The sequence below is a fragment of the Cebus imitator genome, unplaced genomic scaffold (assembly GCF_001604975.1).
Source record: "Cebus imitator isolate Cc_AM_T3 unplaced genomic scaffold, Cebus_imitator-1.0 Scaffold93, whole genome shotgun sequence".
In the NCBI taxonomy this organism is placed as follows: Eukaryota; Metazoa; Chordata; class Mammalia; order Primates; family Cebidae; genus Cebus; species Cebus imitator.
In genome coordinates this window covers 5,758,503-5,785,313 of record NW_016107408.1, presented here as the reverse complement: position 1 = coordinate 5,785,313, position 26,811 = coordinate 5,758,503, and the positions used below count along the sequence as shown (strand labels likewise).

The window sequence follows — 26,811 nt, the reverse complement described above, 5'->3', positions numbered from 1 at the left end:
GGACAGGGTCTCCCCATGTTGCCCAGGCTGGTCCCAAACTCCTGAGCTCAAGGATCCTACCTCATTGGCCTTCCAAAGTGCTGGGGTTACATGCATGTGATGTATTGTGCTGGCCTACTGTAGTTTCATTTTTTTTTTTTGAGAGGGAGTCTCACTCTGTTGCCCAGGCTGGAGTCCAGTGGCACAGTCTCGGCTCACTGCAGCCTCTGCCTCCTGGGTTCAAGTGATTCTCCTGCTTCAGCCTCCTGAGTAGCTGGGACTACAGGCATGTACCACCACACCTGGCCAAATTTTTTTGGGACTTTTAGTAGAGCTGGGGTTTCACCATGTTGGTCAGGCTGGTCTCGAACTCCTGACCTCAAATGATCTGCCTGCCTTGGCCTCTCAAAGTGCTGGGATTATAGGCATGAGCCACTGCGCCCAGCCCTATTGTAGTTTTTAATCAGGCATGACATACAGACAGTATGGCACACAGGTCTTCTGAGTACAGTGCAGCCCTTTTGAGGAGCCAAGAGCAGCCTGTCCTGTGGTGGAAGCAGAGGCCACAGCTGGGGGTGGGCATGAAGAGGCTAGCGAGATGATTGTCGGGACCACTTAGGATGCTGCTGCAGTGATCACAGTAAGCATTGATGGTGGTGTGGTCCGGCAAAGCACAGTGGCAGGAACAGAGAGGTGGTGGCCAAGTCAGATGGCCTCTAAACCTGAAACCAGCCTGATGGCCGCCCCCGCCATGGCCCCCGCCTGTCTTCAGGCCGCCCAGGTCTGCAGCAGCTGTGTTTATTCTTTCCCATAGTAGGACAACTGCTGCCGCCTTTCCATGCCCATCTTCCCTAGGGAAGACTGGCACGAGGAGCTGCCTCTTGAAGGAGTGGGCCAGGCTGCTGTCGGAGAGCAGACCTGGTTTGTTCATCTCAGTGGGTTTGAAGCCTGAGAAGGAGTTGCCCGACAGCTGGGCTGAGTGTGTGCCAGTTGGCCGAGGAGCAGGGAGTGAGTTCTATGACGGCAAGGACTGAATCCTGTGTGGGGTCAGCAGTTGTGCACCACTTGCCCTGGAGCGGCCACTCAGCCTGTCTGTGCCCAGGGCTGTCTGTGGTTCCCACCTCTCTGCAACTAGGCTGGAGAAGCAGAATATTTTCTAGCAAAGAGCCTCAGCCTCAGCCTCAGCCTCAGCCACCCTCCAGCAGGGCCATTCTTATGCTGACGAAAACTGGCTTATGGAAAAGTCACCCAGGAATTGAGCTGCTTCCCTGTTGGGGCATCTCCCAATCAGACAGCTTCCAGGGACCCTCCAGCCATTGGTGCTGGGAGGGAAAAATGCAGGGTTTCCTGTCTGTCCACTCCCCTGTGTTTTTCTGGGAGGGACACCTCATTGGGCATCACCCCAGTTCTTACCTGCTGGGTCCCACCCACTCCTGTGAAGGTTAGTCTGAGACAAAGTTTGGTATGTGGGTGTTTTGGGTATAGGGTTGGTCACTGGAGGATAATGGAATTAGAGCCTTGTCTGTCCTGCACCCAGGAGGCCACATTCTGGGTCGGGAGCCCTGGGTGTGGTGAGCAGAGGCTCTGGAGCCAGACAGGCTGGACTCAGGCTGGCTCTGCCGCTTTTCAGCTGGTTGAACTTAGACAAGCAAGCTAGCATCAATCCATGTCCTCATCTCTAAATGGGGGTAACAGTGTTCTCTTCAACACTGAGGTATTGTGATGAGTAAATGAGTTTATCTGCACCAGAGTGCTGAAGACAATGCTCAGTGTGTGTAAGCCCTCAGCAAATTTTAGCCATCTTCATCATCATCATCATCATCATCATCATCATCATCATCATTATTCTGAATCCTGTTCTTTGGAGGGAGCTGAGAATGGGCAAATTCTTGAATTTCTTTTCTACACTTCTCTGGGTCTTTAACCTAAACCTGTCAGGCAAGTCTGTGGACACCAGAAAGTGAAAGCAGACGGTGAGAGCTCCTCTTCCCTGCCTGCCACTGCCAGTGTGGCCTGGACTGCCAGCTTGAAATGGCATGGCTGTGGCAGGGGCTGGCATCCCCTCTCCATGACATGTTTCTCAGGTAGACAGGGCTCTGCTCCCAGGCAGCCAGAGCATGGCCATGCAGGGCAAAATGATAGAAGCATGTGAAAAACACAGACCTCTCGGCCAGGCTTGCTGCTCCCGCCTGTAATCCCAGCACTTTGGGAGGATCACCTGAGGCCAAGAATTCGGGACAGCCTGGCCAACATGGTGAAACCCCATCTCTACTAAAAATACAGAAAATTAGCTGGGTATGGTGGTGCATGCCTGTAATCCCAGCTACTCAGGAGGCTGAAGCAGAATAGTCGTTGAACGCAGGAAGTGGAGGTTGCAGTGAGCTGAGATCGCACCACTGCACTCCAGCCTGGGCAACAGAGCAAGACTCCCTCTCAAAAAAGAAAACAGAAAAACACAGACCTCGTGGCTCTGGAGAAGCCCTGGGGAGGCACCTCGGGATGCTCTGTTCGGCCGCATTGACGTTTCTGGAGCCCTGTGCCTCCCTTCCCCGCACTCCTGGCTTTGTAGCTGTAGCTGGAAAGTTCTCTGGAAGAAAAACTCAGCTGAACGGAGCAGGACCAGTCTTTAAAATGGGTCCCACTTCCCCTGGTTGGTCCCATGTTTCAAGGGGCAGATAGTTGTGGTTCATGTTGATGAGGCTCTTGGATATGGCCAGCACCGTGCTAAGTGCTAGACGCAAGTCATCTGCGTTTATTCTCACAGCACACCCCAAGAAGCAGTACCAGGATTTGCCCCATTTCACCGAGGAGGAATTAGGCTTAGGGAGGTTGAGTCACGACGCAGCTGACAGGGTGAGGGTGTGAGCCCAGACAGCACACAAGTGGGGGAGGGCCACCGGGTCAGCATGCAGATTACATTAGGGCCTTCCTCTGGCAGTTTTCGAAGACCCACCGGCCTGAGTCTGCTAGTTTGGGGTGTACAGGCCAAAGAGGCAGGCAGTAAAGAGAGTTAAGTGCTATTCCTGAGCCTAGCTAGCCTAAGCCTCAGCCTGGCAGAGCTCGTTAGCAGCTAATGCATGACAGGAATTTCATGGCACCCTCCACTGGTCCCGTGGTGTTACCGCCTGCGTGGCACTCTTCTCTGTGTGGTTTTCCAGCTTTCATGGGCACAGGGAGAGTAGAGGCCACACCCCCTCTGGATGCACAGAGTTCAGCCCAACCTCAGGGGGTCTGGCACCACAGAAGCACATAACCCAAAGGCTTTTACTTGGAAATGGGCAAATACTGGACTAGAATACTGACATGTTCACACGCTGGCAGAGTGCGGATGCAGAAGCTATTGCACAGAGCCCCTCTGATTGCCTTGCTTCTCTTTGGCATGGATCAGTAGAGCCCCAAGGGCCAGTTGCTCACAGATGGGGACCCCTACTTCCTTGTTCTGTTAAAAAGCGCAAGTAGGCGAAGAAGCCTAGGCAGTTGACCCAGTCTTTGAAACAGTTGACTCCTCAGCACCCGGTATCCACAGGCAGGTGAGAGGTTTGCAGCTATACCAGCCTGGTTTCCTTGGTAGGGCTCCAGGTGTCAGTGTCCAGGTACCTGGGCCATTTGAGAGCTGGGGCCAGGGGAGCCTGGTTTTGAGGGGGCGAGGGCTGCAGGGCCAGGCTGATGACCTGTGTCATGGCGTTGGCCGTCTCCTCTCCAGCTTCTCAGCCATCCCCCGTCCCTCATGGTGGTGTCGGCTGCACCTGGACCTTCCTGCCTCTGTGCTCGGGGCAGCAGCAGTGAGTGCAGCAGCAGCTGCAGGCTATCAACAGCAGCAGCAGAACAGTGGCTGGAGGGCAGGGAGAGAGCAGACTCAGGCAGGGGAGAGAAAGGATGCCCACCCTCCTCCCAGAGAAACCTGCTGCGTGCTAGGGTCTTCCCTCACAGGTCTTGTGGAGGAGTCGGAAAGACCCGAGAGGCTGATGAGAGGTGTGGATGGTCCCCATGCCGGCTGCCTGGGCCAGCCTCCTCCCTGTTGTGTCTCCTCTTTCCCTTTCCAGGCCTGGCTCCTGTCATCCCTGCAATGGGGTCCTGGGGTGCTGCTGGGCCCAGTTCCCAGCACTGCCCATCATCCAAGCAGCATATCAGGGGATGAGGGAAGTCCCTTGGCTTCCTCCAAGGGACAACTGGCATTCCTCCTTGATCTGGGAGATAACCGCCGCCTCTGCCAGCCCTCTGGCTAGCACTATGGTGTGGTCTCTCTCAGATGCCAGGGTGAGCCATGGGGCGCTGAGTGCCCCGACTGACCTGTGAAAAGGATGATGACCGAGAAGGCCACGATCTCCACGGGCTCAGCCTGGGGCAGTCTCTGCAGCTTGAGCAGCAGCCTCTCGCCCACGGCTCGCATCTCCTGCACGAAGTTGGTGGTGGCCATGCTGTGCTGGCTTCCTGTCGGGGCTCCTGCCAGGCTGTGCCGGGGCAGAGAGAACAACTGGAGCTTCCACAGCTGGCCCCACACTAGCCGCAGCACCGAGATTCCACCCTCGCACCCATCCGCAGCCCGCAGAACGAGTTTGTCAGGTCTCACGCATTGCACCCCGGTGACTTCTACCTAGTGGTGGCCCTCAGTCCCCACTTAGCTGACACAGCCCAGGGTAGGAGAAGTTGGTGATGACAGTGAGACCGAGGGCTTGTTTCAGGGGCTGCCGGCCAAGGCCAAGGTTGGTGGTGGTTTCTGGCTTTTCTGTTGTGTTCCCTTGTCTTGAGGCACCACTCCTAGGTTTTGCCTTTTTGCCAGGGTGCTTGGGACTGGCACAGCTCCCTGCTGGCCGCTGGGTCCCTGGGTCCCCCAGTCTTCCCAGACTGGCATAGGATGCCAAGCTGGTACTCTTGCCTTCCATCAATATGGGGACAGAAGAAGCAGGTTCTCTCAAGAGCAGGTTCATAGGGCTTCTGGCCAGGGTCAGCAGAGGTGAAAACTGTCCCCGTCCCCCAGGCCCCCCCACCTCTCCCACCAGCCCAGTTTCTGCACTCATGAATGTTCTCCTGTGGGGGAGAGGGCCCCCCACCTCTTCCGTCAGCCCAGTTTTCATACTCATGTGTGTTCTCCCAAGTGGGGAGAGGACACCCTACCTCTCCCACCAGCCCAGTTTCCACAGTCAAGTGTGTTCTCCTGTGAGGGAGAACCTCCCCGCACCTCTCCCACCAGCCCAGTTTCTGAACCCATGCATGTTCTCCCAAGGGGAGAGAGGCCACCCCAGCTCTCCCACCAGCCCAGTTTCCACACTCATGTGTTCTCCATGGCGGAATGGCCGAACCATGTCCCTCCAGGTTTTGCCAGGACTCTGTCCTGTCTGCTGGGAGGGTGTCAGGAGGCCCGGGCTGCTCAAGTCAGCTCCTCCCTGCTGGCTTCACCTGTTTCTCTAGCCTGACCAGGAAAGTCCTCTCCACTCCCACCCCTGCCCCAGGAGAGCCTCTTCCTGTCTCAGGGTGCCTGAGAGGCCCAGGGTGCAGCTGCAGGCTGAGCCTGTCTGGGCTGTTGTGTCTTTGAGCCACTTTCCTCTTCTGCCTCTCCTGTGGGCGTGAGGGAGCTGGAGCCTCTTTAGAGAGAGACCAGAGACAGCCTTGTCCCACCCCAGCGTAATCCAGGCAGTTGCTTGAAACCCGGGGGGGGGGGGGGGGGGCAAGGTGGCAGGGGCGAATGCCAGACTTTGGCTGTAATGATTGTGGCCTCGCCCAGGTCTCAGCCGGTTCTCCCTGAGATGGCTGCAGGCAGTGAGGCTGGTCCCTCCTGGTGCTGCTGCCTTGGCAGAGCTGGTTTAGAACCACTGTGAAGGTCATTGAACAGAGCCCTCCACCCTGCACTTGGCCTGTGTGTGGGCTTTGCATGAGCACCCAGGATGGTGAGGAACCCCCGCCTGCTGAGGCAGGCCACCTCCTGCAGAAGGTTGGATCCCCTGCTGGACCCCAGTTTGTCCCACTTGTGCTCACTTAGACCTGTGCCGCCTTCTGCCTCATAGTCCTTCAGGAGCAAGATGGCAGCCGTGTACCTTCTGGATTTCCTTCTCTGCAAGGGGACGTGCGTGAATGTTTTCAGCTGTCTTCCTTGAATGCCACCTCCACTTCCTTTTTCGACATGAGCAGGTTGCTTCATGTCTCTGATATGGAATGAGATGCTGGTGTTTTGAGGCTGTTGGGAGGACCATCTAGCAGCACATTGTAGACAGTCACAGGGTGGGGGATGCCCAGCACACGAGAATGCCCCTGTGGGAGTGGTCTCACTGGCTTTGGGGGCTATTACCCCCATGCACCATCACTAGCACCCGGAACACCTTTTGGGTGTTTGTCCTAGGGCATCTGTGGTGTGAGTAGTGAAGGAAGGTAGAAGGTAGGCGAGCTGGAGGTGGAGAGTTGTTTTATGCTTTTTTTTTTTTTTTTTTAAGATAGAGTCTTCCTCTGTCACCCAGGCTGGAGTACAATGGCATGATCTTGGCTCACTGCAACCTCTGCCTCCTTGGTTGAAGCGATTCTTCTGCCTCAGCCTTCTCCCTAGTAGCTGGGACTACAGGCACCTGCTACCACACCCAGCTAATTTTTGTATTTTTAGTAGAGATGGAGTTTCACTATTGGCCAGGCTGGTCTTGAACTCCTGATCTTGTGATCCACCTGCCTTGGCCTCCCAAAGTGCTGGAATTATAGGCGTGAGCCACTGTGCCCAGCCGGGAAATTTTTTTAAGGGATGATGGGGGTGACAGGCAGAAGATGGCGCCGTGGAAAATTAGATGAGTTCTTGTCAGAAGCAGGAGGTTCCCTGAGTTAGATCCACCCAGCTTCTCACACTTCACCTGTGGTGAGTGTGTTTCTGCAGAGGTGAGGATCCCAGTTTTCAAGTGTACTGACAGGCATAGGGTCCTAGAATGCCACAGGTCATCCGTTCCCACCGCCTTCCTTCTACACATGGGGAAACTGAGACCTGAGAGAGCAAGTGAATTCTCTGAGTTTACACAGCAGGACAGGGGCCCAACCAGCACCCCCACTGGCGCCCCACGCTATCTTTCAGTGGAGGCCTGTCTCCAGCTTAGACCAGCTAGATAGGAGAGCCCCCTGAGGGCGCTGCTTGTGCAGTGGGCTCAGTGCAGGAGCCAGGGCCCCAGAGCCCTCTGGAAGCCAACTGGCTGTGCTTGCCAGCCCCGGCCCACACTTGTGGATCTGAAGCCGCTTTTATCAGCACATCACCACCAGGCTGGGCCCACACTAGGCTCTTTGAGACTACCTGGAGTCTTTGTCACCACAGGTACAGGTCTTGTGTGCCTAGCCAGCCTATGCGAAGGACTGTCCCTTCTGGTCAGGCCAAACGGGACACTCCCTCTGGCCCAGTGGAGCAGGCTTGCACAAGGACAGTGGTCCCCTCTTGGTTCTGGGACCTCCGTGCCATCCTCACTCCCCAGCTTTCCGGGCTGTCTCATTCTTAGAGGGATCATGATGCTGACCATATCCCTTGTAGGACGGTTTGCACATGGCTCAGAAGCTGGGCTGCCTTCCTCCTCTCCCTCTCTGTCTACATTTGCTCTGGTGTTTTCAGCCTTATTGGCACTGTGCCCACACGGCCTAATGTAGCCCAGCAGAGACACTCCTTAAAAGAGGAAGCGGGCAGGCGGTGGGAGGGCAGGGAGAGCTTTTTCGCTTGTGTGCCACACCCAGAGACTCAGGGAGAGATTGCGGGGGGAGCTTTTCCTTGTGAGTGAGAAGTGGCATGGAGACCTGGAGTCATGCTCACCAGAGCAGGGAGGAGGATGGTTGGGCTGAGGCTGAATTTACTGTGCAGGAATAGTGGGGTTTGTTGCTGAGAAGCTCCAGCCGGCCTCCAGGAGCTGCAAAATGGGGAGCTGCAGACTCATGCCAGGTGGACCTCAGCCCCCAGCCGGGAAAAGTGTCAGTTCCCACCAGCAGCAGGCTGTGGCTAGGGGGAGTGGCATAGCTTTGCACCCAGGGCTTCCCTAGGGGGCTGACTGGGAGCTGAGTATGCCAGCCAGGCATGGACAGCCTTATCCAGCCTTGGGGGTCTGATCAGGGCTGCTCACGGTATCCTGTCCCTCAGTTAGCAGAAGTGGGGTCATTGGACTTGGCCGTTCTGCCCCCAGAGAGCTGGAGAGGAACCCCAGGAGCCCCTTTGCTTTGCAATTGATACCTTGTCATTTGGAGCATAAGCCTGTGGCTGAGCCTTCGTGGGGTAGGTTGGGGAGCTGAGGGGTCTTGTTCTCTAAAGAGGAGGAGGCACATTCCAGCCGGTCCCCAGGCGGTCTTCCCAGTGGGCTATTTAAAGCCAGGCCAAGGGAGTGCCTGATGCTTGGTGCCCAATATAACCAGCAGCCGTCAGGTGACTGTGTGGCATGTGCCCCAGCCGCTGCTCCTAAGGGAACCTTGGTGTTCCCAGCTGTGGCGGGCGGAATGTGGGAGCTCTGAGGCTGGCCACCTCCCCTCTCCTTTCCCTTCCTAGGTTCAGCAGGAGGAAGGCAGGGAAGCCCAGAAGGGCTAGTTACGATTCTGTATTTTTCCAGTCTTTCTATCTCAGGTTCACCTAACTCCTTCCAAAACCACACTTCCCACCTGTGAACCAGGGCAACCAGAGTCCCTCCCAGCCCCACACTTGGTAGTGCCTTGGTTGGAGGTTTCTCAGGGGTTCCTGAGTGGCTGCCAGAGCAAGTGGTGGCTTCCTCTGGCCCTAAGAGGGGATGCAGCCCAGCTGCCTCCAGGCCCTCCTGCTGCCCAGGCAGCCCAGCTTGGAGCCTTCAAAGGTGCACCCTGACTGCAGTAGCAGGCGGCACAGGGGAAATGAGCAGGGCGAAGGCTGGCAGAGCTGGAGGGACGGGAAGCATTCCTTTGTGTGGCATCTCTTGGCACATGGAGCCTTGCAACAGAGAGGCAGGCATCCTGCAGGCCAGACAGCTGCCACTTGGTCCTGAAGCTTCCGTGCTTCCTCCCCACAGAGCTGATACTCCAACCCCAGGCACCCCACGAGGAAGGGCTGGCAGCAGGCGGCATGTTTGAGACTGATAAGCGAGGTGTGCTGGTGGCGCAGGGCCCCAGAGGGCTGTTTGCTCTGCCCTGTTGTTTCGTCATGGTGGGTTTCAGCCACCCTTGCCCTGCCAGGCATTATCTTGTTTGAGGTCCAGCTAGAAGGAGGCATAACTGCCACTTGTGGGAGATTTGCAGGGTCCGGTGCCTGAGCAGCCCGGGGAATGCCCCTGTCTGTGGCACTGAGCCTTTGGGTGACTCCCCTTTCTGCCCTGGCTCCAACTGAAAGTAGAAAGTGGTACTTGAACCCCTGGCATGCCTTGTTCCTGTAGCCACCCAGGGCAGGGGGAAGCGCTTTCTGCTGCTGGTGTTAGAAACAGTAGGTGCTCCTTCTGCAGCTACAGAAGCTGGCCATTTATTCCCCCTCTGTCCTGGTTCAGGGACTGTGTTGGAGGGACCCTGTCTACTTGTGTCCTATGGATGTAGGACAGGGATCCCCACCTGCCTGCCTGGGGCATCTTGAGCAATAGCAGCGGGGTCTCCAAGCTCACCGAGGTGCCCCAACTGCCACCTGGCCTGACCCTTTCCCTACTGTGCGCCTCCCAAACACCATAGGAGTTGGTCTCCCCAGGCACCAGCCCCAGCCAAAGCCCCAGCCTCTGCTAAGCCCAGAACACTTGGTTTTCACATTTCCCTAGGTCATTGTTTTTCGTTCTTACTAGATGCCAGCTTGTTTGCTTTGAGGAAAATGTATGGGGGTTGGGGGTGGCTTTAACGCTGGTTTGAGGACAGGGAGGCAGGAGGATATCCAGGAGGGCTGCTCCTGGTGCTTCCCAAAGAACCAAAGAGCCAAACAGCCGGGCCCTGCTTCCTTAGGGCCGGTGTCACAATCAGCCTGTGCATCACGGTGGCACAGCAGAGGTCTTGGATGCCGGCATAGTCCCTCCTAGCCTCACTTCTGTGACCTCCCCACCTGAGCCTGGGTTGAAAGTCAGTCATCCAGGTTCCTGGTTTGGTGTTCAAGCCTCATTGCCAGAGGGAGATCTGGGGGCTTATGGGGTTCTACATGGGCCCAGGAAGGAGGACCCAGGCTGAGCCCTGAGCTGAGAACACCTGGCAGTGAGTGGGCCAAGCCCCCGAAAAGACACAGATGGGCAGAGTCCTGCTGCATCCTGGGGGCGCCGCACGCTGGCTGGGCAGACCCTTCACTGACCTTCTCGACTGAGCTCTGCCCTAATCCCGGGAAAAAGGGAGGCTCAGCAGGCCAGCAGTCGTTCTCTCCGAAGCCGGACAGCCAAATCCCGCTTTTAAGCCCCCTGAATAGAAAGAGCTGAATGAACTTGCAGAGTAAGCAGGCCCTGGGGGCCCCTCTGGCTGCACAGCAGGCGGAGGGGGAGGCGCTCTGAGCAGAGCCTCCAGCGCTCCCGTAGCGCAGGGTCCCAACAGAAGGGGCAGCGTAGGTGCATGCAGGAGGCTGCCCGACTTCCCTGTAGGGAAGTGACCCGGCGTGTCTCCCAAGACCTCCTCTCTGTGTTTATGGTGGACTGTGGCCCTTCACCCGGGGGCAGGAGACACTTGCTGCTCCCTCCCTATCCCTCCGTCTTCTGTGGCCAGTGCCACTCACCTGGGAGCTCAGGTGTTGGGGGCCGAGCAGCAGCGCCCCAGCGTGGAGCCTCCTTGTGCTGTCCTCGTACTTCCTCCGTGGGTGCCGCTGCTCCCCTGGGCACCTCAGTGCAGCTCCTCTGCTGACAGCCAGCTGCTGTCTCTGCCTGGCTTTTTTGTTGTCAGTCGTCCTGGAGATCCAAGTGTCAAATTACTGTCGCGAGGGGGAGCCCGAGGAAGCCCTGCTTGGGAACTTGTCCTCCAACTTCATGGCCGGGTGCCTCACCTCTGCCCTGGGAGGGCTGCCTGGGGACAGGACGAGCTCCCTCTTTTCTCCTCCTTCTCCTCCTCCTTTCCTCCTCCTCTCCCTCTCCCCTCCCTGTCCCCTCCCTCTCCCCTCCCTGTCCCCTCCTTCCCCCCCTCCCTCCCACGCTGTGGGCTGGGCCTGGGCTGGGAGCTGAAGAAAGAAGTCGGCTCTCTGCCTCCCTGGCCAGGAGGACCCTGGGGAGGTTCCACCTGAGCCTGTGGAGGGGAGTCCTGCATCGCTCCCAGCTCTGGGCCTCCCACCTCGCCCTTGGGAGGGCCACTCCTTCTGTTCCTCAGGCCACTCCCTGGCTGGTCACTCCCTCTGGCCTCAGGAAAAACAGTAAGCAGTGGGGAGTTGGCGCCCCCCACCCAGGCTAAGCAGGATGCTTTGCAGCCAGCCCTTGGGGGGCCCTTGTGCTGCTCAGCATCCGAAGGCATCTTGGGGAGAACTTGGAATCCTGAGTGACCCGGGAGTGGCCTGCGCTCCCGGCAAGGTGCCTCATGTTCCTTGTGAGAGGAGGGCCTTCTGCTGGGGTTGTGGCCACGCTCCTGGCCCGGCTGTCAGGGCAGGGCTCCAGAGTCCAGGGGCTGGGCCTTGTGACATTTGCCTGGTTGTGCCATCCAGCAGGCCAGGCTGCGTGGAGAGAAACCGACTCCGGTCCCACAGTCAATGGAGCTCTTTGAGTCCAAGCACAAAACCCCAGTGAGTCAGGGCTTGGGGAGGGCAGCAGGGAGGAAGCCAGCCATGTGGCCACACCACTTGGATGCCGGAGCCTCCTAGAGGCTGAACAGGCACCCACTGTGCAGCTGTGCAGACGCACAGACTCTTGCGGATGTACCATTTGTCGCATTTACTCAGCGGAGCAGAGTGGGGGCAAGAGCGCACTCTGGTGGCCACCTCAGCTGTCCCAGGCCATTCAGGTTGGGCCTCAGAGCTGTGTTCACTCAGCTAAAGGCAAGTCAGCCAGGCCCTGCTTCCTCAGGGCAGTGTTGCAATCAGCCTTGGATCCTTGAGCCTGTGCCTTGGGGTCAGAGCCCCTCAAAGGGCTTCTTGAAGCCCCAGCAGTGCTCACGCTGAGAGGAGTGCTAGTTAGAGTAGTTATCGCCAGCTATTCTTGTCCCTGGGATGTGGCACCCCAGACAGCCCTGCCTCTGTTCTGTCATCCCCTCTTGGGCCGCCACGTTCTTGGTGGCAGGAATGGCTATTTGTAAGGAGCCTGAGAGAGCTGTGGCACCTCTTGTGGCCTCTGCACCTGCCTCAAGAATTGACAGCCACCCCCATACATAGGGATCAGAGATGCGACAGAGCCTCTTGGACCAGCCAGAGGCTGCTCCTGGCTCCCAGCATGGGCAGAGGCCGCTCACCCCCGGAGGGCTGCAGCAGGGTCGAGGCAGAGGAAGACGAGAGGAGGACTCCAGGCGAGGCTCTGTGTCCCCCTGGCTGAATGTCCCCACCTGTGACCGCTCACGGTCCCACCCTTAGGGGTTTATGATGGGACATATTACTACACAGCCATGCCCGCCTTAGCAATGCAAGTACGTTTTGAGAAATTTAATCTGTCATTGTGTGGTCAGAGTGTACTTACGGAAATCAAACGGCAATTCCAGGGAGAAGAAGGAAAAAAAAATCAAAATGGCATAGCCTCCTACACACCTAGGCCATGTGGTAGAGCTTGTTGCTCCTAGACCACAAACCTGTACACCATGTTACTGTGCTGACTACTGTATGCCGTTGTAACAGTGGTATTCGCATGTCTAAACACATAAACGTAGAAAAGGTACAGTAAAAATACGGTGTTAGAATCTTAGGGGATCGCCGTTGGATATGCAGTCACTTCAGTTCATGACATCCTTTCATCCATCAGCGCTCAGCCCGTGAGGCCTGTGCCTTCCTGCACCATTTAACTGATGGGAATGCATGGGCTGTAGGAGGCGAAATGTGTCACCAAAAGGACACAGCTTTCTTGGCAGAGCCGGCATCTGCACCCGGAGCCTGAAGTCTGCAGGATGTCCCATTGCCAGACGACAGAGGGGAGCTGCAGAGGCGTAACTAGACAGAGTGAGGTTCACATCCTGCTTCCCAGGAGACCCCATATGTTACATGACTTTGGGAAAGTTCATTCACCTCATTGTCCTCATCTGTGAAGTGGGCAGAGCCGAACGATGCCTGGTGTGGCTCCGATGAGATGAGGCGTGTGAGGCGCCTGGCATGGTGGCAGACATGGCAGTGCTTGCTTGGCCAGCGATTAAGGCTCGGGTGAACAGACGCCAGCCAGCTGGGCTCTCCACCCCTCACCTCTGTGGTGCTGCCTGCTCCAGGTGCCGCCATGCCGCCATTGCCAAGTACTTCGGGGATGTTCCGCCTGCCTGTGCTAAAGGCTGCGACCACTGCCAGAACCCTACGGCCGTGCGGAGGCAGCTGGAGGCCTTGGAGCGCAGCAGCACCTGGAGCAAGACGTGCATCGGGCCCTCCCAGGGGAATGGCTTTGACCCTGAGCTGTACGAGGGAGGCCGCAAGGGCTATGGGGGCTTCAGCAGGTAAGGGGCCAAGAAGCCAGGGATTCCCAGCCCACTAGAATCCTCTGCATTCCCTTGGCGACAAGGCCAGACCAGAGGTGGCAGTCCCCCCTCGAGCTGCTAGGACACTGGGGACATCGCCATCCCAGCAGCAGCACACATGGGCAGAAACAGAGTCCAGGCCAGGACCACTCACGCCTGGCCTGTCCCTAGGTATGATGAAGGTTCTGGAGGCAGCGGGGACGAGGGCAGAGATGAGGCTCACAAGCGGGAGTGGAACCTCTTCTATCAGAAGCAGATGCAGCTGCGCAAGGTGAGGGGAGGTGCTCGGTGCACCTGCTCACAGCCTCTTAGCCTGCTCTGCTGCTGGATGGGACTATCCTGCGGCAGGGCAGGACGCCTCATGGGCCCTTCATGTTGTCTTCCAGGGCAAAGACCCCAAGATAGAAGAATTCGTACCCCCAGGTCAGTACAGAAATGTTCCTGGAGGCTTGCAGGCTCTTCCCAGGGCATAGAGGGAGGATTCTCACCTGGGGTGTGAGGGACTTCAGAGAGCAGAAGGTGGAGTGGAAGGAACCCCCCCTCCCAACTCCCCACAGATGAGAACTGTCCCCTGAAAGAGGCTTCTAGCAGGAGGATCCCCAGGCTGACTGTGAAGGTAAGAGACGGGCAGCTCCTCAGCCACCCCCCAGGGCCCTCCCCCAGCCCCAGGCCATGTGACCAACTTCATTGTCCTGTGCCAGGCTCGGGAGCACTGCCTGGGGCTTCTAGAGGAGGCGCTGAGCAGTAACCGCCAGTCCACACATACCACTGATGGGTGAGTTCCACAATCACCGGACTGAGGAGCCCTCTAAGCTCTCGTTCCCTTGGAGACTACAGGACCCTGTCACCCCCAGTACCTCACCAGGGCCAGGAATGGTCACAACTTAGGTGCCGCCAGCAGCTGCTGAGGGACAGTAAGCCACAGGGTGCCCAGAGAGTCCTCTTCAGAATCTCTGTGCCCAAGGCCCTCCCCAGGCCCCGAGTCCCACAGGAGCTCGGCAGGGAGAGCCCCAGGCCTGCCTGATACCGTGTACCTGTTACCTTGCACCCCCAGAGCTGACCTCCGGGCCCAGGCTGTGGAGCTGGAACATGAGACCTTCCGGAACACCAAGGTGGCCAACCTATACAAGGCCAGCGTGCTGAAGAAGGTGGGCCTGGTGCAGGCAGACTGAGGGTCGTTGAGGGGGCACCGCCACACTCTGAGGCAGAAGCTGTCTGCCAGCCATCTGGCCACAGGCAGCCCAGAATCCACCCTCCCTAGTCCACCCCAGAGGCAGTTCATGGGGGTAGAACTCCATTCTCTGGTAGTGGGAGGTGTTTCTAGTCAACCCTGTGAGGATGTGAGGATTAAAACTTGCCCAGGGTCGGGTGCCTGCAGCCACTGGCCACAGAAACTCACTTCTAGTGCCTAGTGGAAAAGGAGGTCTGGATGGGGGCTGTCAGGGGGAACTAGCAGGTGCCACAGCCTCCCTGCCCATTCCTGCCCAGGTGGCCGAGATTCACAGAGCCTCCAAGGATGGGCAACCCTATGATGTGGGAGGCAGTGCCAAGAGCTGCAGTGCCCAGGCTGAGCCCCCAGAGCCCAACGAGTATGACATTCCACCAGCCTCCCATGTGTACTCGGTGAGCTGGGGCCCAGGGGTCCCCAGACCCGTGGCCGGGAAAGGCTCCACTTCCCCTCTGCCTTCGGGGAGTGCACCTCTTGCTGTGGCCTGGCTCCCCAGCAGGGCCCTGCCTGCCTCTTTCCTCCCATCTCCTGAGAGCCCCGCCCCAATGTAAGTGACTGGTCCAGCCAGTGGTTCCCTAGAGGGGGCCTGGTGGGCTGAACTTCCTCTCCTGTTCACATTTACAGCTCAAACCCAAGCGGGTGGGAGCTGGTTTTCCCAAAGGCTCTTGCCTGTTCCAGACAGCCACGGAACTGATGGAGACAACTCAAATCAGGGAGCAAGCCCCCCGGCTTGAGCTGGCAGGCGAGCATGAGTCCCCGAGCCCGCCCTGTGGCCTCCTGGATAAGGATAGGAGTGAGCCCCTTCCTGGGCCCAGAGGGGAGGTCCCTGGAGGCAGCGCTCACTGTGGGGGGCCCTCCCCTGAGAAGAAGGCAAAAAGTTCCTCCAGGGGCTGTTCCCTTGCCAAGGGCCGGGCTAGCAAGAAACAGCAGCTCCTAGCCGCATCGGCCCACAAGGATTCTCAGAGCATCGCCCGCTTCTGCCGAAGGGTTGAAAGCCCAGCTCTGCTGGCATCAGCCCCAGAGGCAGAAGGTGCCCACCCCTCCTGTGAGGGGGTTCAGGGATCCCCAATGGCCCCAAAGACGTGCACAGGGGAGGAAGATGGAGCCGGGGGACATTCGCCTGCCCCTCCCCAGACTGAGGAGTGCCTCAGGGAGAGGCCAAGGTAAGGGTACAGGTGGTCATAGACTCTTCTGGAATCCACATGGCAGCATCCCCTTTGCTTACTGGGCCTCTGAAGCTCAGAGCTTATCCCTAAGATGGGCTCTTCTAGGATGAAGTAGCCACTAGGACCCAGAGCTGTGATGCCTGCTCTTTCCTTCACCAGCACCTGCCCGCCCAGAGACCAGGGGAGCCCTGAAGCCCAGCCCACCCCCACAGAGGACACACGGAAGGGCAAGCGACCCCAATCCCAGCAGGTGCCTGCAGGGATGAGGTCGTTGGGGAGGACAGGAGGGCTGTGGGCAAGGCTGGGCACTGTTGTGCCCTAGTCACAGGGACCAGGGAAAATCAGTGCTGCTTTCCACACCCAGCAGCAGATAGGCTGGGCTGGAGGGAGCCAGCTGATATAGGGGCCCAGTCTTCTAGAGGAGGGGAGCAGGCCAGTGGAAGGGAGCCCAGGAGTGACCCTCTGCTGTGGCCCTTCTCAGGAGAACCCAGAGAGCCAGGCTCAGAAGAGGCTGCGCCCCTCAGCCAAGCTCTCCGTCTTAGCTGAGGGCAAGAGCGGCATCTTGGCCAGCGATCAGAGCACCATGAATCCCACGGCTCAAGACCCCTGCCAGCTCTCAGCTCCTGGCATCCCCTTGAAGGAGGCTGCAAGTGTTGTGGTCAAGTGCCTGACTCCTTTCTACAAGGAGGGCAAGTTTGCTTCCAAGGTAGGGTGAGCGGGTGGGCTCTGCCCTCTCCCAGGTCTGGGATACGTGGGTGTAGTGGGCGCGGGAGGTGGGGAGTGTGAGCCCAGAACGCAGTGGACCAGAGCAGGTTGGGCTCAGGGCCAGCCCAGCACCTGCCCTCCCAGGGACCTGCCTTGCTGTTGAGTCGTGGCTGTGGGTCCTCTGGGGGTCAGGGCTGGGTCCTGCTCTCTGCTTCTCTTCTCCCTCTCCCTTCCAGGAGTTGTTTAAAGGCTTTGCCCGCCACCTCTCACATTTGCTGGCTCAGAAGACCTCTCCTGGAAGGAGTGGTGAGTGCTGGCATTGCCAGGGCCAGGAAGCACCTGGGGTGGGGGAAGTGGTCTGCGGGGAGGAGGCTCACGCTCACCTCCTCACACCCCCAACCTGAATCTATAGTGAAAGAAGAGGCCCAGAACCTCATCAGGCTCTTCTTCCATGGCCGGGCCCGCTGTGAGAGTGAAGCTGACTGGCACGGCCTGTGTGGCCCCCAGAGATGACCAACTGCTGGCTGGGCAGGGCCCGCGTCCTCCTCCAGACTGTAGCCTGGGTCTTGCCTGCAGCTGCCAGGGCCGTCATCTTCTCTCAGTCCTTCCACTTGCCAACCATACTTGGCTTTGGTGATGGCCACAGATACCTCCTGAATCCCGATCAGAGGTCAGCCACCTTTCTTTCTGCTTGCTAAGCCGGTGGACCTTTCTCAGAGCCTCCCTGCCTCTCCTGGCCCTCATGGCTGAGTTTTCTGGGACATGTGTCCAGGGCAGAAGGCAGAGGGTGGTGGAGCTGCTGCCAGAGGAGGGGAAAGAAGAGTGGCCCCTCCACACATTTAAGTCAGGACAAGGCCCACCTATCCAAGGTATTGGGACCTACTCAGGGGAACCCCAGGTCCTCGCCCTTTTCCCCCTACCCATTAACAGTGCCAGCTTCCAGCCTTGTCCAGGTTAGAGCTGTGGCAGGGGAATGGCAGCCAGGCCCCGTTCCCTGCTTGGCTTCTGCTTAGGAAGGCCAGGCCTGACCAAGAAGTTTAGGAGAGGAATAAAGTCATTCTGCTGCGTATGCACACACAGACCTTTTTATTTCCTCAGCAGTTGTTTCTCCCAGGCCTGGGTGTGCCTGGGGCCGGGTGGGCATCTCCCTCAGACCGGGCAACCTCAGATGCCCCAGCCGAGTTCCTGCAGTCCCCTTTGGGCCCAGGCCATCCTGGAGAGGGTCTGTTTTCTTTCCCTGTTGGTGACATGATAGCAGTCCCTGCCCTCGTGGCCTGCACATGGGCCAGCTGTGCTGTGCTGTGCTGTGGCAGGTTCTGGAACAGTGATCTGATAGCATCCGAGGCAGACCATTAGGGTAAGACTTGGGCCGGGAAGGCCTCTTCCTGGTCTCCACCCCGCCTGTGGTGCTCTCAGTTGACGCTGGGCTACTCAGTGCAAGAGGCATTGCTGTCCATCAGGAAGATAGTGGTGTATAGCAGCTCCTGGGCCTGCCCAGAAAGAGAGGCCTGTTACAAGAGGGCTCCCCAACCCGCCCCTTGCCTTTGCCCTGCCCACAACACTCTGGAGCAGCAGGCATCAGCCTGGGCTCCCGCTGCACACCATGCCGGGGCAAGGCCCTCACATTCACCTTCCCAAGGTGGTCGGAGGCCTGGCCACTCACCTGCGGCAGCTCAAACCAGATGGTCTGGGGGTTGTCAGCCGAGCCATAGTTGAGTTCCAGGCCAGGGGACCCTTTCTCCTCCAGCGGGCTTAGCAGGTGGACCCGCTGAAGGCTCTTCAGGGCAATGCGGCAGCACAGGCTCTGGGGGCAGCAGAGAGCAGGGCTGGGCTCCTTTCCCGGGAAGGGTTATTGTGGGTGAGGGAAGAGGAATGGCCGAGGGTCCCCAGGCCAGTGCTGGGGCTAGAGCCCTGCCCACCTGGGAGCCGGGGTCCATGAGGATGAGATGCTGGCGGTTGAGTCCCAGTAGGGCGGATCCGGGCAGGGCCTGCATGCTCACTCGCAGCACCACGTAGACAGTGTGGCCAAAGAGAGGCAGCTGGCGCACGGCCTCTGTGGTTGGGGAGGACACAGGCAGGAATTCTGACTGTTGGGGCCCTGGAACTCACAATGCTTGGCCCCCCAGGTCAGCTGAGAGGGACAGGGCAGGTGCAGGCCCCTCCTCCCTCCTCTGCCTGCATTCCTCCCCTCTTGGCCTCCAGCCCCCACCCCAGCGGTCCCCTAGCCCCAGACCCACCAATAAAGCTGATCTGTGCTTCCCGGGGCCTATGTCCTTCCAGCCGTCTCAGCTCCTTCTCCATCAGGTTCTTGATGGAGGCCATGTTCACCTGCCAGTGCAGCTGCTTTGGCACATAAGCCAGCAGGTCCTGCCTAGGATGCACAGCTGGGGTCAGCTCGACCCCTGACCACCTGGTGCAGGGCTAGGCATACATATGTGCCAGATAACTGAACCAGTGCCTACTGTGGGCAAGACTAGGGATCCATCCATGTGAGCGAGGTGAGGGCCCTGCCCCAGAGGAGCTCGGGGTGGGTGGAGAGGACAGGTGTCCACAGGCCCTGCTGTTCCAAGCCAGTCCAGTTAGGGCCAGGAAGGGTGCTAGTCAAATGGCCTTGACCTTGGAGAAGGTGAGGGGTTAGAGGCTAGAGGTGCCCCCACTCACTCTGAGGGAGTGTTCCTGTTGGCCTTGCTGAGGTGTTGCAGGGCGGCCAGCGTGGCGAGCTGCGCGTCTGCCTGGGCACTGACTGGCAGCTTCCCCTGAAGGTAGTCCCGTAGCACCTGCATGGGGAGCATGGGGAGGAGGGCAGCGGTGGCCCAGAGCCCCCATCAGTTGGCTCTAGAGGCCCAAGCCACCATAGACCCACATGCTTGTGGGGAGAGGGGCTTGGAGGTCGCCCAGGCAGGAAGCCATGCCCCCAGACTGCAGCGGCTGGAGGCAGGCAGGCTGACCTGGCCGTAGTGGGTGGTAATGTAGGTGGAGTTGTCGAAGTGCAGTGGGATCTCCCAGCCGAGCCGCCGGCTGTGCAGGCTCACGTTCTGGTCCACCACCACATTGTTGAGGTACTCAGCGGGCCGTAGGGGCCGCACCAGCTCACCTGCAAGGGGAGCCCAGGTCCACTGCTGCTCAGACTAATACGCACCCCGCCCTGCCACCACAGCAGAAACCAAACCACCTCACCCCTGGGCAGGGGAGTGGTCCTACAGCGAGGCTCCATCCCCAAGCTCACCCTCCCCTTTGATGAGGAAGAGGGCAAATTCCTGCACTTCCTGTGGCTCCATGATACCCATTTGCCGGCACAGCTCCTCCTGCACGTCTGCTGCCACCTGGATGTGTGGACAGGCCGTGAAGAGGGGAGGGATGCTGGGGGGCCCAGAACTGACACCCAAGGTCTCCTCCCTTGGGGGCCCCTGAACTCACCGTGAAAGTCTGGATATTCGTCCTATAATCCACACCCCCCGGCAGGTGAATAAGAAGCAGGCGGGTGGTTTGTCCTTTCTGCCAAGGCAGGTTGCAGGGTCAGTCCACCAGTGGTCAGAGGTGCCTGCCCTCCTATGGGGGGACCTCCCACCCCAGGGTGTCTCACAATGCCCATTCACCATCCCCAGTACCAGGAAAGCCTGCATTTCACCCGCTGGGGGCAGCCGCCGTCGCCCCCCATATTTGACTGTGCGCTGGAGGTGCTCCTGGCTGCTCTGGGCCAGCTCTGCAGAGGAGCCAGAATCGGGTCACGAGGTAGCCAGGCCTCCCCCAGCCTGCCAAGTTCCCAGTCCTAGAAGCCCCTGTTCCTCCATCTCCCCCTCTCACAGGCACCTTGGCTGAGGCCTGAATCCTGCAGGAACTTGGTCAGGTAGGGCATCAGCTTGGTCGATGGGGAGAAGAAGCCTGTGAGAAGACTGAGAAAGCTCCAGCCTCGAATGCAGCGTTCCCTGCAGGGCAGAGAGCCCAGGCTTCAGGCTGGCCAGGCTACAGTGCCCCGCTGCCCCCAGGTGCCCACAGTGACCAGCTACCCCACCAGTCCCCACTCACGGCCGGGGGTGTCCCGTGACCTGCTTGATGACCTGGCAGTAAATCTCATCCCTGAGCTGCTCCTCCTGGCACAGCTGCGGGGACAGGAAGGGAGGTGGGGTGAGGGATGGGGGCTGTATGCCTGGGGTCTGAAGCCCTGGAGAAACCCTGCTAAGGCCATGGGCTAGGGCTAGGTCAAGATGACATCTCACTCAGCTTAGGAGCATCACCGCACTGGCTACTCAGTCACTTGCTTCCCTGTCTCCTAGACTGGAGTGCAGTGATGCCATCTTGGCTCACTGCAACCTCCACCTCCCGGGTTCAAGTGATTCTTCTGCCTCAACCTCTGGAGTACTACAGGCGCGTGCCACCAGGCCCGGCTAGTTTTTGTGTTTTTAGTAGAGACAGTGTTTCACCATGTTGGCCAGGCTGGTTTGGAACTCCCGACGTCAGGTGATCCATCTGCCTCTGCCTCCCAAAGTGCTGGGAATACAGGCGTGAGCCACCGCACCTGGCCCCTGCTTCTCTGACCTCTTAGTCATCTCTGCTGGCTCCACCTTAACTCCCTAACCTCTGAGCAGTGCCGTGCCAGAACCGCTCTCTGTCTGCCCCTCTCCTTGTGTCCTCAGCTGCTCCCATCTGATGCTCCCTGGTACCTGCCTTCAGCCTTCTTCCTTGAACCCCAGACTCCTCCACTGGGAAGTCTGGGATTTCAAGCCTTATGTGTCCAAAACAGATTCCTCCGCCAGCCGAGACCTGCTCCTTGTTGAAGACGGTTGTCCTCCTTCCCGTAGCCCACATGAGATTGGTCAGCACACCTGCTGGCTCTGAATCTTCTGCTTCTCCCCTTGCTGCTGGCCCTGGGCCCAGGGCAACACCATCCCTTACCTGGGACCACTGCGATAACTCCTTTTGCTTTTAAACTTAAACCCCCAGAATCTCAAACAGCTGAGCGACCTTGCAAAATGTAAGCCGAGCTTCCAGAAGCCTCTAGTGGTTTCCCATCTCCAAAAATCAGAGGCCAATGATGGTACAAGGCATGCGGTGGCCTGGTCTCCCCGTCCACACCCTGTTCTCATCCTCCGCTGTCCCCACCACTCACTAGGCTCAGCTGTGCTGGCCTTGCCAGTGTGTGATGGTTTCCCTCCCTGCAGGAAGGCTACTGCCAGGAAGCTTCACTGCAGCATCCCCTTCCCTGCATTCTTACTCTCCAGGGACCTCTCACTCCCAGACATGTAATGTCCTTGTCTTATCATAAGCACTGCAGAGACAGCCTGTTGGCTTCACAGCCACGTCCTCTGCACACAGTGGGTGCTCAGTAAATACTTTGGAAAGATTTGAAGGACAGTGACCAAGAGAAGGGGATCTCCTTTGGGCCCAGGCAGGAGGACAGGCACAGGCACTGGGGGCCACATCCCAGGCTTACCTTCAGCAGCTCATAGAGCAGATCCATGTCATCCTTGCCCCGGGGCTTGGACTGGTCGCCCATAAACTGCATCAGGGCTGCAGGCAGGATAAGAAACAGGTCGGGCTGGGCTGGGGCTGGCCCCGGCTCATGCTGTCGCTGTGCAGGGCTTTCATCTGCCATCTGATGCCTCACTCTCAAAATGCATGTGTGCCAGGCAGGGCAGCTGGCTGCCATTCAACTCGGGGAAACTGAGACTCATGGGCACCCAAGGCTCCACACAGCACATAGCATCCTCTGGACCCATGGACTGCCTTACAGCCCCAGACTCCACACAACCCACAACCCTTGGATGGGAGTAGAAGCGGGTGAGGGCCCTGGGGTCCAGGAGCTATCACTGAGCTTCCCAGAGTTGGCAGAGTGGGACAGAGCCAAGCAGAGCTCAAGGAGAGAAGGGGACCAGACACTCAGGTCCATAGCACTGCAGACATGGGGACCCAGGATGCCTGTGGCCACTCACCCAGGAAGCTGGCCACAGCCTGCTTGCTCATGTCATCACTGAGTATGAGGAGTGACTCCTGGATGGGAGCCTGCAGCCAAAGAGAAGAGGCTGTGGGTCTGGGGTCCTCGGGGATCAGAAGGCAGAGCCACCAGCCAGACCCCTCCCCGCCTCTCTCCCACCTTGGTGTACTGCAGCAGGCTGTCTGTGTCCTTCCTGGCAGCACCTCCACCTGTCTGGCTCAGCCTGTTGGGGGAAGGAGGAGACAGCCGTTTGTTCGGCCCTCCTGCCCTCATCCCAGCCGGTTAGGGAGAGTGCTTAGAGCACAGCCTGGTTTCTCTGAGCATGGCACTCTCTCTTGGGAAGACTGAGGACAGACAGGCACAGGGGTTGTCCTAGTGCACTCACGAGGCCTCGGACTTCCGGAAGTAACGCAGGGCGAATTCCTGCATGGTGTAGTTGCTGGAGTCGGGGGGCAGAGAGGCGTAGGCCGCTGAGGAGGGCAGGCTGGTGGCCTCTGAGTCATCACTGTGTGCCTGGCTCCAGGGGCCAGCAGGGCGCTGGGAGCACAAGAAACTTGGTGCCACCTGAGTGTCTAGTGCCCTGTCCCAGGAGTCCTGCTTCAGCCCCATCCCTCCCAGGAAAGTGAAGAGCTGTTTAGTAAGCGTTTGCTAGGGTGGTGTTGAACTAAGTACCACATGGGACACAAGAGCAGCACCCAGCCCAGCCCAGCCCAGCGCCTGCCTGCAAGGAGTGCACAGTCTTGCTGGAGAGACAAGGCAAGCCATCAGGAGTGGGCAGAGGGGCAGCCGCAGGGGGTGGGCAGCCGGGTGGGCCCAGCGCATGGCAGCCTCGGTGGGAGTCAAACTCCTTTCATTTCTCACTCTCAGGCAGGCATTGCCTCTGGCTTTCCCTCTCCCGTCTTTCTCACCTCTGAGGCCCTGTCCCACCGAGTCAACCCTAGTTCCCCGTTGGACAGCTGGCCCTTGTGCCGGCCACTCCTCTGCTCTTTGGAGAAGGAAAAGTCGGGAGCGGCAGCTGGCTGTGCTATGTCGGCAGGAAAGAGTCCGGAACGGCCCCCAGCAGAGCCAAACTGCCAGCCTGGAAGGCACCCAAGGACGTGGCTCACCCACCGGGCCCTCCGCCCTGGGCAGGCTCTGCCAAGTGGATGCCCTCCCTGTGTGAGCCCTTGCTGGCTTCTGGCAATACCTGGCTCCAGGGTAGCCACCGGCAGCAGCTTGATGAGGTCCCCACGGTGGAAGCTGAGGAGGCTGCTGTTATCAGTGATGTAGCTGCGCAGGGCGATGACATAGCCGGAGTCCTGCAGGCAAGCCGGTGAGGGTCGGGAGCAGAGAGCTTGCCTGCGCCTCCCTGTCCTGCCCGCCCACCTGTTTCCCCCCGCTGGCCTCCCCTCTTCCCCTAGCACCCCAGACTTCCAGGGATTTGGCCCAAACTCCCAGCCCCTGCCCCCACCCGACCTCCCACCCCGCGCCCCACACTTGCCTTCTTAAGTTCACTCAGGAACAGCTCAACCAGCGCCCTGATGGCCCTGGCACGGACCGTGTGCAGCACCAGCTGCTCGCTCTTCAGCGACAGCTCCAGGGTGGAGCTGCCTCGGCACTCCACACCCAGCACCTCTGCAAAGCTGTGTGGGGACTGGGCATGAGCTGGGGCCACCTTATCACCTGCCCCCACCTCGAGCCCAGGGCCCTGGGCCAGCGCACCTGTATGAGCAGAGAATCTTCAGCTGGTTGGGGTGAAGGCCGGGGCCTTGGGTCACCTTGAGCAGTCGCAGCCCGCGGTGGGACACGGCTAGCAGCTGCATGTCACTGCCATTCTCGCCCTGCCAGGAAGGTGGTGGGTTGAGGGCAGGCTCCTGGGTCCTGCTGCTGCCCACGATGCCTCGGAGCTGCCCAGGGCTGGTGGCTGGGTTTTGTCCTTCCTCTGGCACCTGCCCTATAGCTCTCCTGCTTGTGGAGGGTCTGTGCCCATGCACCTCAGGATCTAGGCTGGGGGCTTGGCATCCCAACTCCCTACCCCAGTGCCACTGACCGAGACAGGAAAGAAGCGGGAGAAGTAATTGGCCCAGTTGTCCCGAGCGGCCACCACGATTCGCTTCTTGACGCTGTCTTCAGTGGTGGTGAGGGAGTCCAGGTCCACCTCCAAGTCTCCTGTGGGCAGGAAGGACCCAGGCTGTCCTCTGCTCACACAGAGGGGACTCTAGAGTTTTTTCCCATAGCCGGTCCCTCCCTCAGGTCAGGTGCGGCCCCCAGCATTCAAGCTCCTGACTCCACGGTCCCTGGATCATACCCAGCAGGTCTTTCATTTTGTGCCGCTCATCCCGGGAAATCCGGATGCAGGACTCGGAGAAGGTGTCCCGCAGGATCTGGGGGCAGAGCTAGGTGGTCAGCACCAGGTCCCGAGGCAGAGCCCGCCCCCAGAGCAGCCATCGACACGCGTGAAGGAAAATCGGGGGAAGCCGGTGGAGCCAGGCACCCTGGCTCCTGGGGCCTGTGTGCTCAGCAGAGGGTCTAGGTGGGGCAGGGAGGGATGGAAGGCATGGGCCACCTCCATCCACATGGCTCACCTGTCCCCTCCATTGCAACTGCCAGCCCTCCCTCTTCACTCACTGCCTAGAGACCCTGTGGTAACTGCCCCTGGGTCAGCCGAGAGACACTGCCCAGAAGAAACAAGATTGTTCAAGGGCGAGGGAGGGGCCGCGGACAGGAGCTACTGTGGGATTTGGCTGGATGCAGTGGCTCATGCTTGTAATTCCAGCACTTTGGGAGGTTGAAGTGGGTGAACCACAAGATCAGGAGTTCAAAACCAGCCTGGCCAAGATGGTGAAACCCCATCTCTACTAAAAAAAACAAAAATTAGCTGGGCGTGGTGGTGGGCGCCAGTAATCCCAGCTACTCGGGAGGCTGAGGCACGGAATTCCTTGAACCAGGAGGAGGAGGTTGCAGTGAGCCAAGATCACGCCACTGCATGTGGGTAACCTCCCATATAGGCACCAAGGAAGGAAAACTAAGCAGAACCCTGGCACAAATAAAGCCTGAAGAATATCTCAGTTTATAGTGTTACTACTCAGTTATTTCCTTTTATATAATCCTTTATACAATCATATATTAGTTTATAGAATTAAGGCTTGAAGTCTCCCTTTACATAATCCTCTATATATAATCATATAATAGTTCATAGTATGAGTGCCTAAAGAGTATTTCCCTACATACACACACACACACACACACACACACACACACACACACACACACACACACGTAATAATATCATCTTAGTTCATAATCGGAGGAATGCCTAGAGCGGACACAGTGCAGAGCATGATTTAAGGGAAAACAGTTATACCAGGACAAGAATTCATGGCCCAGGTGGCAGCGTTCAGTATTGTAAAGAATACCCGCTGTGTGGCAGGCTTGGGGCAAGAGCCACTCCTCCTGATAAAGGAGTTGTAGGACCTTGCTCCAGTTCTTATGGAAGGCTGCCCTCAGAACGGCAATCCACCTTGGTGACTGTGAACTTTATCAGCTCGTTATCGTGCTGCTTGAAAAGCATCTTCCCATAGAACTCATTGGAAGCTGCCAGCAGGTGGCGGTAACCCTGACAGCTCTGTCACTACTGTGTGGCTTAAAGCATCTCCCTATGAGTCTTAGAAGTAGTTTGCCCATAGATAGAGGTATTGCACACTGCACCGTCCTCACTGCGCACGACCCACTCCTAGCCTAGGTGACCTAATGGGGGTGGACCCCTTGTTTTATTGCTCACGACCCTATCACTATCCTTAGAGATGATTTCACTCACTGCCCTGTCCCGCGCCCTAACCTATACACAATAAATACTCATGCTTCTGGGCATTCGGGGCCTTGCCTGACTCCGTTAATAGGTGGTGTGGCCCTAGAGCCCAGCTGCGTTTTCCTTGTACTTCTGTGTCCTCTTTATTTCTCAGCTCCTGTGCCTCAGCACAGCATAAGGCACACCCCACGACCCTGTGGGGCCATCAGCCCTACATCTGCACTCCAGCTTGGTGATAGAGTAAGGCTCTGTCTCAAAAAATAAAATAAAGGAAAAAAAATAACTTGGGGGAACAGAGGCTCACTCCTGGAAGCATTCAGAGGTGGCAAAGCAACAACCATTTATTAAGTACCTACTGTGTGCTATGCTATTAAGTACCTACTGTGAGCCTGTGTTATGTATTGTATATACTTTGCTTTTAACTTTTATAAAATTAGATGAATAATGGCCCCTACTTTTTTTTTTTTTTTTTGAGACAGAGTTTCGCTTTTGTTACCCAGGCTGGAGTGCAATGGCGTGATCTCGGCTCACCGCAACCTCCTCCTCCTGG

The 26,811-nt window shown here is 58.3% G+C and overlaps 3 protein-coding genes across 5 annotated transcripts in view; 1 reads left to right on the top strand and 2 right to left on the bottom strand.

The window, feature by feature from the left end:
* Positions 1 to 17,620, top strand: part of RECQL5 (RecQ like helicase 5) — a 40,286-nt gene extending 22,666 nt beyond the window's left edge. Inside the window, exons 8-19 of the mRNA XM_017535755.2 lie at positions 13,204 to 13,422; positions 13,615 to 13,714; positions 13,830 to 13,866; positions 14,001 to 14,059; positions 14,145 to 14,218; positions 14,498 to 14,591; positions 14,932 to 15,066; positions 15,296 to 15,834; positions 15,997 to 16,087; positions 16,319 to 16,543; positions 16,779 to 16,848; positions 16,955 to 17,620. Coding sequence (XP_017391244.1) covers positions 13,204 to 13,422; positions 13,615 to 13,714; positions 13,830 to 13,866; positions 14,001 to 14,059; positions 14,145 to 14,218; positions 14,498 to 14,591; positions 14,932 to 15,066; positions 15,296 to 15,834; positions 15,997 to 16,087; positions 16,319 to 16,543; positions 16,779 to 16,848; positions 16,955 to 17,055 — 1,744 coding nt within the window. The 3' untranslated portion in view covers positions 17,056 to 17,620. The remainder of the gene's footprint in view (positions 1 to 13,203; positions 13,423 to 13,614; positions 13,715 to 13,829; positions 13,867 to 14,000; positions 14,060 to 14,144; positions 14,219 to 14,497; positions 14,592 to 14,931; positions 15,067 to 15,295; positions 15,835 to 15,996; positions 16,088 to 16,318; positions 16,544 to 16,778; positions 16,849 to 16,954) is intronic.
* Positions 2,701 to 11,672, bottom strand: SMIM5 (small integral membrane protein 5). 3 transcript variants are annotated; one of them, XM_037741049.1, is made up of 4 exons: positions 11,146 to 11,672; positions 10,605 to 10,769; positions 4,270 to 4,433; positions 2,701 to 3,811 (listed from the first exon to the last, which is right to left on the bottom strand). In XM_037741049.1, the coding sequence occupies exons 3-4, from the start codon at positions 4,394 to 4,396 to the stop codon at positions 3,705 to 3,707; spliced, it is 234 nt and encodes a 77-aa protein (XP_037596977.1). In that variant the 5' UTR covers positions 4,397 to 4,433; positions 10,605 to 10,769; positions 11,146 to 11,672; the 3' UTR covers positions 2,701 to 3,704. The 3 variants fall into 3 exon arrangements, with proteins under 3 accessions (XP_037596977.1, XP_037596976.1, XP_017391253.1); XM_037741048.1 differs by lacking the exon at positions 11,146 to 11,672 and having other exon boundaries at positions 10,605 to 10,947; XM_017535764.2 differs by lacking the exons at positions 10,605 to 10,769; positions 11,146 to 11,672 and having other exon boundaries at positions 4,270 to 6,380.
* Positions 17,621 to 17,626: 6 nt separating the features above from the next.
* Positions 17,627 to 26,811, bottom strand: part of MYO15B (myosin XVB) — a 38,172-nt gene continuing 28,987 nt past the window's right edge. The window contains exons 43-63 of the mRNA XM_037741045.1: positions 24,762 to 24,837; positions 24,504 to 24,622; positions 24,176 to 24,294; positions 23,955 to 24,096; positions 23,661 to 23,772; positions 23,383 to 23,552; positions 22,860 to 23,011; positions 22,634 to 22,697; positions 22,473 to 22,542; positions 21,974 to 22,050; positions 20,569 to 20,642; positions 20,353 to 20,468; positions 20,151 to 20,245; positions 19,960 to 20,037; positions 19,769 to 19,865; positions 19,491 to 19,636; positions 19,204 to 19,319; positions 18,780 to 18,913; positions 18,462 to 18,595; positions 18,206 to 18,346; positions 17,627 to 18,032 (exon numbers count right to left, since the gene is read on the bottom strand). Of these exons, the coding sequence (XP_037596973.1) occupies positions 17,970 to 18,032; positions 18,206 to 18,346; positions 18,462 to 18,595; positions 18,780 to 18,913; positions 19,204 to 19,319; positions 19,491 to 19,636; positions 19,769 to 19,865; positions 19,960 to 20,037; positions 20,151 to 20,245; positions 20,353 to 20,468; positions 20,569 to 20,642; positions 21,974 to 22,050; positions 22,473 to 22,542; positions 22,634 to 22,697; positions 22,860 to 23,011; positions 23,383 to 23,552; positions 23,661 to 23,772; positions 23,955 to 24,096; positions 24,176 to 24,294; positions 24,504 to 24,622; positions 24,762 to 24,837 (2,295 nt within the window). The 3' untranslated portion in view covers positions 17,627 to 17,969. The remainder of the gene's footprint in view (positions 18,033 to 18,205; positions 18,347 to 18,461; positions 18,596 to 18,779; positions 18,914 to 19,203; positions 19,320 to 19,490; positions 19,637 to 19,768; positions 19,866 to 19,959; positions 20,038 to 20,150; positions 20,246 to 20,352; positions 20,469 to 20,568; positions 20,643 to 21,973; positions 22,051 to 22,472; positions 22,543 to 22,633; positions 22,698 to 22,859; positions 23,012 to 23,382; positions 23,553 to 23,660; positions 23,773 to 23,954; positions 24,097 to 24,175; positions 24,295 to 24,503; positions 24,623 to 24,761; positions 24,838 to 26,811) is intronic.

Coding starts and splice junctions, on each gene's coding strand:
- SMIM5 (XM_037741049.1), bottom strand. CDS start 4,396: ATGGCCACCACCAACTTCGTGCAGGAGATGCGAGCCGTGGGCGAGAGG. Junction 3,812..4,269: donor GGTCATCATCCTTTTCACAG/GTCAGTCGGGGC, acceptor CCTGCCCTCCAG/CCACTGTTCTGCTGCTGCTG.